Source organism: Phyllostomus discolor, chromosome 10, assembly GCF_004126475.2.
Source record: "Phyllostomus discolor isolate MPI-MPIP mPhyDis1 chromosome 10, mPhyDis1.pri.v3, whole genome shotgun sequence".
NCBI lineage: Eukaryota > Metazoa > Chordata > Mammalia > Chiroptera > Phyllostomidae > Phyllostomus > Phyllostomus discolor.
The window spans coordinates 94971056-94983970 of NC_040912.2; the positions used below are offsets into that span (position 1 = coordinate 94971056).

Consider the following 12915-nt stretch of genomic DNA (forward strand, 5'->3'; position numbering starts at 1 on the left):
GGGCCGGCCCCCCTGAGCGGCGGTGTCCTCACCGCGCACACTGCCCGCCCGCGGGCGCGCCCCTGGTCCTACCTGCGGAAATCCAGGAGGGACCTCGTGGAGGACGGCACGCCCTGGTCATACCAGCTCAGGAAGTGGAACTGCGTCACGGTGCGCGTCTCGTTGGTCTGCAGGTTCTTCAGGTAGAAGCTCCTCACCAGGAAGTCCTCGCACCAGATGTGCTCCGAGACCAGGTTGACCTGCGGCAGGGCGGGAGGGCGGGCACAGGCGGGCGTCGGTGGCGACACGGAGGCCACGCGGCTGCCGCCACGGACGGGCGTCCAGGCCCCTCCTGCCGTCCCGCGTGGGCCAGGGCCAGCACACACGGTAACTCCGTGGGGATGTGTGGCGCCGTGCGGGGGCACAGCAGTCGAATCATTAGCAAAGCTCGTTCCAGGCCGACCCCCTCCAGCCCCCGTCCTTTGTGCTTCCGGGAGAACCAGCGGACAGAACCTCGCTTTGGGACCCAAGGCAGTGGGCTTCCGCTCCGGTGTGGGTGGCAGGCACCCCCGGGCCCTGGAGGGGGAACTGGGCGCAGGCCCCTCCCGGGCTGAGAGCCTTTGCGGGACCAGGAGCCGCAACGGGGGGTGGGGGGGAGTTAGCCTTTACGCTGTGGGGTGGGGGCGCCATGACTAACTTTAACTCAAAGTGGAGCCCCGAGGCGGCTCCTACTTTAGCAGCCCCAGGTTGCTGGCTCCGCCCTCGACGTGGGTGGGGAACCAGCAAGAGAAACAGGCTGCCGGCAGGTTCCCTCCAACAGAGACGCCGCCGGGGCCGGGGCAGACCCTGGCCAGGTGGACCCGCTGGCAACGGGAGTGACGGCAGGTTCGTTCTTTCTAGACAGCCACCCCGAACGGGCCTCCTCTCAGGACCTGGCTGGGCAGACCCCCTGCCGGGTCATCTTTTCGTCCTTTCTGTCTACATTCGGATTCATAAAACTCTACAAACGAGAACCGTGCCCTGGCTGGTGCGGCTCAGTGGATTGAGTGCCCGTCTGCGAACCAAAGGGTTGCTGGTTCGATTCCCAGTCAGGGCACATGCCTGGGTTGCGGGCCAGGTCCCCAGTAGTAAGGGGTGTGTGAGAGGCAACCACACATTCGTGTCTCTTTCCCTTTCTCCCTCCCTTTCCCTCTCTCTAAAAGTAAATAAAATCTTAAAAACAAAAACAAAAATGAGAACTGTGCTGTTTATGCCAGGGTCTGGGTCCCAGCGGGGCGGCTGCTTGGAGGCCTGGGTGCCCCTGACCATGGGCCCGGGGGACGCCTGGCCCAGTGGCCGGCTTCTGCGGGGACCTGGCCGCAGTGCGGCGTCGCGGGGCGGGGGCGGCCGGTACCCTCGTAGACGTGGTAGAGGTTGGAGCCCTCGTCGGGCCAGTAGTGGTAGCACTGCCGGACGCCGTTCTCCGAGAGGGGGGTCAGCATGACGATGACCACGCAGCCGCTCTCCCACACCATCTGCACGAGAGAGCGGCCGTGGCCGCGAGTGACCGCCGGGTCGCCATGCGCGGACCCGCCCGGGGTTACCGCAGTCACGGGGCACGGAGTCACTTCCATCGACACCCGCCGCCCTTCGCGGCGCTGAGCGCCCGGCCCAGGGTTTGCACCTTCCACGAAGCAGGAAAAGGACCCAGCGACACCTGCGCCCCTTCAGACCTCCTCGGGGCCCGGCCGGAAGCTCGGGGGGTGGGGGGGCAGGGGCAGAGCATCGTCGGGATGTGCCAGGTCTGCGGACTCACCCGCCCGGGGGTCGGGGCGCACGCGGGACTCCGCCCCTGCCGCACGGGTGGGCGGGACAGCATGCCGCTGCCTGTCTGCCTCCCCTCCCTCCCCTCCAGATCGGTCAATGAAAGACCAAACCTCCGCAGCGCCCGTCCAGCCGCCCGACGCCCCAGCTCTGCTCTGGGCGGGGCACTTTCCACAAAGGGACACGCAGAGCAACTCGGGCCGGCGACCCCGTGGGACGAGACGCTTCGCAGGAAGCGATGTCTGTCTCACCGCGGGAAACCCGCCGACTCTTCCCCAAACGCTGCAGCGGGGCCGTTCCCAGGGAAACACCTCCCCCACCGGGTGAACACTTCCTGACGGCCGGCCACGGTGAAACAACTCCGCGGCCCGCACACGGCAAAGTGGCCCAGGCGCCGGAGCCCTCCAGCCCGGCTCTCCGGGCCGAGCGGAAACAGGGTCCCCTGGGTGCCAGGACTTCATGGGCCCCCGAGTCACGGGGGGGGCGCCCGCTAACCCCAACCCGCCGCCCCCGCAGGGGCCACGCTGCCCCGGAGACGTGGGCAAGCCCCTGCAGTCAGATGCAACGGAAGGAGAGAGCTCCTGCTCTCTAGGGCCCCTGCGGGCACCCAGTCGCGGTCGCGCTGTTTGGAGAGCCCACGCGCCTCCAGTGCAGGCGCCTCCTCTCCCGCGTGCGCGGGACCGGGTCCCCCGCCCCGCTCACACCACGATGTGGAGGTCAGACGCGGCGCCGTGTTTCTCCTCCTTGAACGCTGACTCGTTCCCGCTGGACAGAGCCCGTGGACACCCTCGGGCCCCCCCCGGCGCACCGTTTACAGCGGGAGTCACCGGAGCCTGCTGGCGTGTTTACAAAAAAGCCCACGAATAAACCGTGGCCCGACCCACACGCGTGTTCTCCTCCGTGCGAACCCGGCGGCGAGGCAAGGATTGGGAGCCCGGGTCCGGGGCCGGGTCCGGGCTTTGCCGCCTGCCAGCTAATGGGCCTAGCAGCTCGAGCCACGAAATGGGCCTTTGGAAGGTGCAGGGCTCATCGAAGCCATTACGAAAATGAGGAGAAACACAGACTTTATGAGTGCAATAAAAACACAACGATCGAGGCCATAAACTAATCACCCGGCACTCCGCCGGGCCGCCCACATGTGTCATTAGCAAGCCCCTCACTTAGGGACGCTTCCAGGCGGGCGGCACCCTCCCATTCCGGGAGGGGGGCCTGGCTCGCCGAAGATCTGGGGGAGATTAAATCCAAATGAAACTAATTGAAGCAAACAGCCCCAAAGGCGCTCCTGGGGACAATATTTCTTTCCAGGTCACCCTGTGTAATCTCGGAGCGGGGAGTTCGCTACATGAGACAAGCGGCAGCCTGCCTGCTCCCCGGCACCGGCGTCCGGAGTCCGGAGTTGGGGCCCAGCCCCAGCTCGCCCTGCCTTCCTCCCGGGGCCCCGCTGGCCGGCTGGCAGCCTCCGCCGGGACGTGGGAGTGCCAGATGCCAGTGAAGATCCCGGGGAGCCAAGGTGCCATCGAACCAGGCACAGGTTTCGGGGTTCCTGTCTGCGTGGCCTGGTTTATGCAGGGGGTGCCCGACACTAGGGAGGCCCTATCAGTGCGACAAAGCTCGGAGAAGTCCCACCCTTCTCTTCCAGGACGCGGATGACGACCCAGAGTCCCCTCCTGACCTCCGTGCGGCCCACTGACCTAGGCGGCTCCCGACACTGGGGAGCTGAAGACCAGAAGTGGCACCGGCCGGCACTTCCTGTCTGGTCAGATATTGGAGGACACACGCCCGGGGTCGTCTGCCGGACACGGGGCACGTGCGTCGAGCCCTTTGCGTGTTGGGACGTGGCTAAAGCGAGGCTGCAGGCGTCCTGCCCGCGACCCCTCCACTGGGCGTGAAGTGGGCGACTTCCCCCAACAGGAAACAGGGCTTCTCGCTGGGTCGCAGCAAAGCCACCGTCCTGGCCGGGTTTCCCAGTGGGTTGGAGCGTTGTCCCTGCGCACCAGAAGGTTGTGGGTTCGATTCCCGGTCGGGGTACATACGGGAGGCAACCAACCAGTGCTTCTCTCACATCGATATTTCTCTCTCTTCCTCTTCCTCTCTCTCTAAAATCAATGCACATGTCCCCGGGGGGGGGGGGGGTTTAGGAGCCGCCAACACATCACACGTGAGCCTTAGTGTGGGGTCCCGAGGGTGCGTGAGCGGGGCTGTTCCGAAGACTCGGAGCCGCCCCAGGTCTCGACCTTCCCCTTGGAGGCCCGGCGCGGCCTCTGGTGACTCCCGGGCTCTGGGCCCGGGCAGTGTCCTCACTGTGCTGCCCAGCAGCCAGGACGCGGCGGCTGCAACCTGCCGCCCAAGCCCGCCAGCCCGCTGAGGGCGGGCCGCTCACGGGCAGGCAAGAGAGAAGGGCCCAGGACAGCCGCTGCAAGGGGGCCTGCGCACGGGTCTCGGCGGCCAGCACTGCAGACGTGGGCACGAGGGGGTCCAGGCTGGCGCCTGAGTGACGGGGAGCGCACCCCCTGGCTGCCGTCCCGCCCGATGGAGGTGGTTCCCTGACCGCTGATGAGAAAAGACCGTGTCGCTCTTTGCTGTGGGTTGACTTTCGTCCCCTGGAGAGGACAGGGGACGTCCTCCCTGCTGGCACCTGCCAGGGGTCTCTGCGGACGAGACCCAGCTGGACAGGGGACGTGGCGCTTGGTCGGGAGGACCCTCGGCTGGGGTGGCCGGCGTCCTCGTCAGACAGGGGAGGCTCACACGGATGTGGCCGAGGAGCAGGGGCGGGCTGCCGAGTGCTGGGTGAGCCTCCTCCCCCTGCGACACCCCAATCTCAGACTCCGGCCGCTGCAGCTGGGAGACGGGACATTTCTTCCGCATTTGACCCTCGAAATGTCCGTGCCGCTGGGAATGCCGACGTGAGTTTTGCAGATCCGGCCGACTAAAGCAGGCGGGAAGGAGCCGTGGGGTGTCCTCATCGCCGTCTTTTCTGAGCGCCAGGGACTTAGTGGACAAAGGCCCACTGAGGCCCTGGCTGGTGTGGCTCAGTGGACTGAGTGCTGGACTGCGAACCGAAAGGCTGCCAGTTCGATTCCCAGTCAGGGCACATGCCTGGATTGCGGGCCAGGTCCCCAGTAGGGGGCGTGTGAGAGGCAACCACACACTGATGGTTCTCTCCCTGTTTTTCTTCCTCCCCTTCTCTCTCTCTAAAATAAATAAATAAAACCTAAAAAACAAACAAAACCCCACTGAGCCCTGAGACGGTGGCCTCTCTCATGGGGTGGTCCCGGCCCCCTCTCACGGAGCCCGGGGCCGTCCTGAGCAGCCTGTGGAGGCTCTGGCTCTGCCTCTGTACCACCGCCCCAGGCTCTGGTCAGACCCAGACTTTGAGGCTGGTCAGCAGCTCAGCGGAGGGTGGGGGTCTTTGCCTTCTCTTCTGTCTCATAGCAACAGACTCGGGGACGTTCCCCCAGCAGTGATTTTCCTCAGGGGAGGAGGAGGAGGAACACTTGCCGTTTCCCTGGAACCTTTGGAGAAGACCAGCCCACCTGCGTGCGTGTGGAGTGGGCTCAGTGCTGGGCGCGAGCTCCGTGCAGCCCGGACCTTCCTACGTGAGCAGCTGGCCCGGGACGGGGTGCCGAGACGCGGCCAGAGGAGCTCTACTTGGTCTGGACCGCCTCCCGGAGGTCGGCCTCGGGGGAACCTCAGCATCCGGGGTGGGGGTGGGGGGTGGGGGTGGGGCTTGTCCTCAGGCCCGTCCCACGATGGAGCCTGTGGAGTCTGACCGATGGAACCCAGGGCACAGTCGGTATTTTCCCAGTCACGTGCAGGCAGCCCCACGGGAGAGGCCAGGCTCGCAGGTGGGACCCGGGTCCCCTGCTCACTGGCCGGGCGAGTCCTGTGACCTCTTGGACGATCGCGCGCCTGGCCCGCACTCGGGGGGTGATGCCCATGTGCCGACACCCCGACGAGGCGAGGGGCCCGGGTGGGACGAGGAGCGTGATCCTCCTTCAGGAGGGGTTGGGGGAGGCCGGTGGGCCCGCGGGGACAGGGGGCGTGAGAGCACAGGGGAAGACGCAGCGTGGAATGCGAGTGTCGGACTTCAGCCGATTCATCTGCTCACGCTCGTGTGCCAGGTTAGGGAAGGGCCCCGCCTCCGCGGCCCCAGACCAGGCTCCCTGGGTCGGCTGCTCCGCCAGTTCCCGGCTCCCCAGGCGCTGCGGGCACCCATCCACTCATCCACCCAAGCTGCTGTGACGCCTCCCGCCCAGGGAGGCTCTGCAGGACCCCCCCCCCCCCCCCCGCATGGAGCAGGAGCTTGTGGTGTTGCCGAATAACCACATCACATGAGGGCGTCACCCCAGCCACCCTCCACGCTCCATGCCCGCCCAGCCTGGCCGTGGGGCGGCCTCTGGGGAGACGGCGAGGGAGGCAGGGACCCGCTGGCCCCGACTTGCTCGGAGCGGCCCAAGTCGGCGCTGGCTCTCGATGTCTGGGCCGCGGTCCGGCCTCTGAAACGCAGCCGAGAGAACCCTCCCGGGACAGGGGCTGTCCTCTGAGCGCCGTTTTCCCCGTCATGGGACGCAGCAGTGGCCAGGAGACGCATTTCAATACTGTGTCCTGATTCGAGCATCAGCTCCATCTCCGCACCCGGGGCGGCCTCGGTGCCCGTCCTGGCCTCGTCCCGGCGAACGGCCCGCGAGCGCCGACGCGGAAACCTCTGTTTCTCGGCGGGAGGCAGCGAGGGAGGGCAGGTCGGACGAGCTCAGAGGCCGGCGAGCACCGAGGTGCGACTGTCTTCCCAAAGGCGGGCTGTGCAGCGGCTAGAAAGGTGTCCCCGAATCTCCTGACACGATTGTTCTTCTTACTCGGGTTTCGAAAAAGCGATCGATCGTACAAACATTAAAGGGCCCTGCAAGTTCTGGAATCACTCAGGATTTGCTGAAACCCGCCAACAAGCTTGAACCGGCTGCATGGAACCCAGGGCATTACTCGCGACCAAGGTCAGCTCTCACTTCAAGAAAAACGAGTGAGTGAGGAGGACTCACCTGCCAGAAGTCGGCCACGGTGGCGGGCAGGGGCCCCTGGGTGGCGATGTACGCGGGGTTCCGGGGGTCGTGGTCCATCTGCAGAGAGCAGGGGCAGGGGGCGAGCTCAGGAACGGCCAGAGACGAGGGAGTTAAATATCGGCGGACGGGGCGCCACGGGGAACCCCGCCCCGCAGGCCACGTTCACTCGCCGGGGGCAGGCGGCTCACCTATTCCCCCCCCCCACCCCGGGCCTCGCTGCTGACCCACCGACGGAGCCCGCGTCCTGTCCCCCCGGCCGGGGCCGCGTGTCTGCGGGGCCTCCCTTGCACCCGACGCGCAGGTGACAGGCGCAGCAAGCGGAAGCGAAGCTCAGCGGCCGAGGGCCAGAGGCCGGTCAGGGGCCCCCTGCACAGGCCGGGCCAGCAGGCGGTGTCTCCACGGGGGTGTGTGACCCTGGAGCTGGGCAGCACGGGCAGGGGGGGCGGCCTCCACGCCGCCTCGGGAGGTGGGGCTGGAGGGTGGGGCAGCTGCTCGTGGGGGTCGGACACAGGGGCGGGGGGCACGGGGCTGTGCTATGTCCTCCCAAGAAACCACCTGCCACGTCCCCTGGGCCTGAGAGCTGGCGGTCACGTTGGCGGGTGCCCCGTGGGCTCCAGCGTTTCCGGGTCCCGGAGCACACTGGACCCAGGGGGCCTGGTGGGCCAGCCGGGCGACGGCAGGTCCCCAGACCCTGAGCTGCAGCCCCACGGGGGCTGGTGCCCCTGCCCTCCACCCCGGACATGCCCGGAGCCCTGGGCGAGGCTGGACCCTGGTGGAGACTAGTGACCTGATTGAGGCTGGTTAGCTGGTTGAGACTAGTTACCTGGTTACGGCTAGCCACCGGTCAAGACTAGTTAGCTGGTTGAGACTAGTTACTGAGGTGAGAGTAGTTACCTGGTTTGAGGCTAGTTACCTGGTGAGACTAGTTACCTGGGTGAGAGTGGCGACCTAGTTAAGGCTGATTATTGGTTGAGACTCTTAACCCGGTCAAGAGTAGTTGCCCGGGTGAGACTGGTTACCAGCCCACTACCGCTGCCCGCAGCCGGGCAGGGACACGCTGTGCCCCGGGCAGGGCCGGCCGGCGCCCCTCTCCCGCCCCCCCCCCCCAGGGGCGGGCACTCACCACGGGGCTGGCGTTGATGTAGTCCGAGCCGCTGTGGCTGCTCTCCGCCTTCAGCAGGATCCTGCAGTGGTCGTCTGCAAGGAGCCCAGAGCGAGGGTCAGGTCCGCGCGCAGCCCGCGCCGTGAGGGGCGGCGTTGTGCGGGAGGACAGCTGGCCGGGAGGCCGCCTGCTGCCCTCTATCGTCCCGGGGGTCTGCCCGCCCCCCGCAGGGGCGCTGAGAGGCACCGCCCGCTCCCTTTCTCCTCCTCGTGTGCCCCCCCCCCCCCCCCCCGCGTCAGCGTCAGCAGGGGGGTCGGGCCGTGCGGGGACCCGACCCTCCGACCCGCTCGGTCCGCCTGGGCAGGCTCCTCTTCCTCGGGTCGAGTGCAGACGCCGCGGCCCCGTGCCGTGCTGCAGAGCGTCTGCCCTCAAACTCGCGAACAGCAGCGGGCGTGTGGAGCCTCAGGCCGCCGTCCCGCACAGAACGTTCCGTCGCCCGCAGAGGGCATTGCGGTCGCCCGCGGTCACGGGCGTTTCACTCAGCAGACGAGGAGAGACGGGGAGCGGCGGCCGCGGGGCCTCGCCCACGCGCCAGTGCGCCTTCGCCAGGCAGCGCGGTCTGCCCGGCGCTGGAGCAGACCGGCGAGTGGGACGGAGGACCCGCGGCCGCCACACGGGTCACCCCCGAGTTTGGTTCCGGAACCGCCCCTGCCCCCCCCCCCCCCCCCCCGCTGCGCCTGCGCCCGCGCCCTCTCCGCCGTTTCACCCGCTGTGGCGCGGAGACCGATGCGAAGCCCGCGAACACAGCGGCTTTGGGCGGCTGCACAGATTTAATCTGGAGAGAGGGAGGGTTGGCCGGGGACGGAAATCGAAATAAAATTTACGAGAAAGAAAAAAGGCCACCTCGGACGCCCTGCCGCATCCTACACGCGGCCTCCGGAGGCGGGGTCTGGCGGATGCGTCCGGCCTGGGGCGGGAGGGCCGCGCCGAGGCGGGCGCCCCCTCTCCGCAGCGCCCACGGTCCCCCCCACCCCCCCGAGCGGAGTTCCGGAGGGAACCAGCGGGCGGTCCCGGAGCTCCCAGAGTGTCCGAGTTCCGCCACCTCCAGCTGTCGGCTGGGTTTTGCGGCAAGATGCTGGTGTCAAGATCAGCCGTGAGGCCGCCTGGAACCGGCTTTGGAAGCGGCTGGAGCCGGCCAGGGTGACTGACGCTGGTGGGGAGGGTGGGCTCGCATGGGGTGGGGCCGGGGTGCGGGCCACGCGGCTGGGCAGGTGTCTGGCCGGCTCGGAGGGTCACGTCTGCTGCTCCTCGTTCCTGACTGGACGTGATGGGGGTCGGTGTCCGGGCCTCAGTCCCCCTTGTTCTTCGTGTCGTGGGATGGAGCTCCGCCTGGCCGGGTGGCGTGGCTCCCTCAGGGCCGACCGGGGGGGCTGGCGGTGGCGTGGGCCCCTCCGCCCTCGGCTTGGCTGGCTGGACACTGTCCCCTCGTGCCCCGGGGAGCACACACAGCCCCCCAGGGCGCTGGCGGTTGGGACGTGGGCCTGCTGTCCCAGGGCCGGTCAGACCTCACTCAGCGCCGTGAGACGTGGCACTTCTGGCCCCGTGGCTGAGTTATTTTCCTCCGATGAGATCCACAGTAGCTACTGTTTTTCTTTCTTCTTTTCTTTTCTTTTTTTTTTAATGCCTTTATCTCGTTTTACTGTTGGGTCGTATCTAAGTAGTTAGTGCCCCATTCCGTACAAGAGTGGCGCCTCCCTGCCCTGTCTGCGGGTCCCCTTGCTCAGAGCTCCGTGTCCCTCTGTCTCTCTGCTCCCGGCGGGAGAGCCGCTGCGGCACTTCCTGGGGCGCGGGCCTGGCGGTGCTGGACTCCCCTGGTTTCTGGGGGCTGTGGGGTTATTGGCCGACGTCACCCCAACAACGTTAACCGAGAAAGGCCCACGGCTGTGGCTGGGTTCTCAGTGGGCCAGAGCGTCGTCCTGTGCACCGAAAGTTGCGGGTTCGATCCCTGGTCGGGGCACACACTGGAGGCCACCGATCGGTGCTTCTTTCTCACGTCGATGTCTCTGCCTCCCTCTGTCTCTCTCTCCCCCTTCCTTTCTCTCTGCAGCCTATTCTTGGGGGAGGATTTAAAAAACAGACAAAAACAACCCAAAGATCTCCAGTTGTCGGCTTCACCAAGGAGGGAGGGCGAGCACCCCAAGAACAAACTGGACTAACCTGCCGAGAGCGCCCCCTGCCTGCCCCCCGGAGTCTCCAAGGGCCCCGCTGCCGGCCCAAGAGCCGCGCATCTCTCCAGCGCTCCGCCTGCTCTGAATGCGCGTCACCCGCCGCCTTCCTGGGATGGGTGCCCCGATGGAAGGGGACTGTTCTCCCATCTTAGGTCGGAGACGCGGAGGCGCAGAAGGTCCCAGCGAACGACCCGGCAGAGCCACACGGCTCAGAGCCCCGGTTTGAGTCCCCAGCCACCACCTGCCGGCTGGAGGGGCGTCCTGGTCAGTTAGTCAGTGTCCCCAAGTGCCACGTTTGTACCCCGAGGTGCAGGACAGTGACCCCTGACCTGCAGGGGCGCTGTGGCAGACGGCACCCAGAGAGCTCCCTGTGGCCCCCTGCAGTGCCCAGCACGTTTCGAGGGGTCTGGGGACCAGGTCGAGGCTGCAGACCAGCACCTGCCCGCGAGGTCAAAGCTGAGTGACCTGTCAGGACTCATCCGTGACGCGCGGTGCCGTGGGGACTCGCGGGGTAATCTTCATAAACGCCGACAGAAGACAGAGTGAGTGTAAGACGATTCTAGAATCTTCTTCTTCTTGATCACCGTGGGGGCAACGCACCCCGAAGACAGATAGGTGAGGGTCTCTGGAGGCCGCGGCCGCTCGGTCACTTGTGTGACGTTGCCGAGGACCATCCCCGCGCCCCTGTCGCCCTCCCTGACGGCGGTGCACGAGGCCACCTTTGCCGCGACAGCGCGCCGCTCTGCCGGGGGCCGTTCCCCCACAGCCGGCGAGGTGGCCCCCACGGATGAGGTGGCGCGAGGGGACGAAGACCTGGGGGCTGCTGGTGGCGTCGGGCGTCTGTGGAGGGGACGGCGGGGCGTTCGTTCACCCAGGTGGTCTGCCCACGCGGCTCCCGGGCTCTCCCGCTGTCCCCGTTTCCTCTCAGGTTCACGGCGAACCATCACGCTGGCCAGACGGCTCCCTCGGGGACGTGCATCCGGTGACGGGCCAGCGCCGTGTTCTGGAGGGTCAGGGCTCCTGTCTTCAGTGGAGACTCAGGCCTGGCACACGCTTGGCGACCGCCGGCTCCTTCTCGGGTTTCTCGGGTCCCCAGGCGGTTTCCACACCGAGTCCCCGCGGCAGACGCCAGCCCGGAGCTCACCACCCTCTGTCTCCTGGCTGAGAAGGTCGGTCCGAGGGCTCCAGCCAAACGCACACAGAACCGTCTTTGTTTATTCGACCTTGTGGTTGAGGCAAAGCAATGTGTTTTTATATTATGTTTAGTTTTTTTAATTCATTGATTTTAGAGAAGGAGAGAGGAAGGGAGGGGGAGAAAGGGAGAAACTGACTTGTTCCGCTCACTGATGCACCACTGGTTGGTTCTTGCTTGTGCCCTGCCTGACCGGGGATCGAACCTGCAACCCTGGCGTATTGGCCGGGGCCCGGTTTTTAGATTCCGAGTCGGGACTCTGTGTTTCTCCGTAAACCTGGGACCCCCCGAAGACGGCGGCGTGGTTGCAACTACCGTGCTCTCTGGGGAGGAGGCTGCTCGCACTCCCTCCCTCAGTGACGAGCGAGCAGGTGCTTTTGCTGGAGCCTTTTGGAAACTCTTGGCTTGAACAATAGAGATCGTCAAGCACTGAAGAAAACAAAAGTGATAGCCTCCGTTCAGCGTCTCCTTGGACCAGGACAGGCTGCACTCGGGTGACTGGGCGTCTGAGGCTGGGACCCAGGGCGCCCTCGGGTGGTGAGAGCGGGGACGGCCCGCCCTCCGCCCCGTCCCACCGTGTCCTCGTCCTGGGTGCAAGGGGGTCCGGGGGCCGTGGGGACGGATCTCCACGCACCAGGCAGCTCAAGCAGCACGGGTGTGCGTGGCTGGTGCTGTGGCCCCGTGTCTGAAGCTCTTGCTGCCTGGGTGCGGGGGTGCAGGGGGCTGCTCCCTCCCAGGGGCTGGGGGGGGGGCCGGTCCCTGGCTTCTCCGGCTCCACGGCCCCTCCTCCGCCTTCCTCGGCGAGCCAGCCCCCACCCTGCGTCTCCCTCCGTCGCGCCCGCATCCCAGTGCGTCTCCGGTGCGTCATGAAGGCCCACGGAGGCGGTGCCCCAGTGGCAGGAGGACGCAGGTTTGGTGCCCAACGTCCTGGCCTGGTGTCCAGTGGAGGGGGACCCAGGGGCCCCGGTGACCCCAGGCCGCGTGGGGGAGGGCCGTGCGTGGGGCGGGACGGGCTCAGTCCTGGCCTCCGTCTGGCTCTCACGCAGCCGGCTGCAGGGGGCCCTCGCTGACCCCCAAGCCTGCGCCCGGGGAGAAAGCATCTCCTTTTCTGGGCTCGGGCTCCAGTCAGAGGGGTGTCCGGGCACCCGGGGCCTCGTTCCGGCGGCCCCGGCCCGTGGGCCCCTGGGTGGCGCGGCAGGCGGAACCTGGGCCCAGCACAGCCGCCGAGCACGTGGACACGATCGCCGTGGCTGGCTGCGTTCCGGCTTCCACCCCAGGGTGGGGGGGGGGGTTGGCGAGGAGAGGCTTTGCCCTCACTATTCACCACACGGGACTGTCTCCCAGGCAAACACCCCGACCCACGACCCCCCGAGACGGTCAGTTCGAGCTCCCCGAGGGCCTGTTTGCCCAAACTGCCTCCTCTTGCCCCTCCCCCCGACCCGGGTCTCTTTGGGGACAGAGGGTGCTGGGTTCACTGGGTGTCTCGGTCTGTCAGTAGTCCTTAGCACACAGTAGGTGCTTAGTGAATAACTGTTAGTTGGTCGATTGGACTTTATT

The 12915-nt window shown here is 66.8% G+C and overlaps 1 protein-coding gene across 1 annotated transcript in view; it reads right to left on the reverse strand.

Annotated features, from left to right (window-relative positions):
* PTPRN2 (protein tyrosine phosphatase receptor type N2) overlaps nt 1-12915 on the reverse strand; it is a 372178-nt gene that overhangs the window by 14624 nt on the left and 344639 nt on the right. The window contains 4 exon segments of the mRNA XM_036011084.1: nt 73-238; nt 1373-1493; nt 6816-6893; nt 7960-8033. Of these exon segments, the coding sequence (XP_035866977.1) occupies nt 73-238; nt 1373-1493; nt 6816-6893; nt 7960-8033 (439 nt within the window).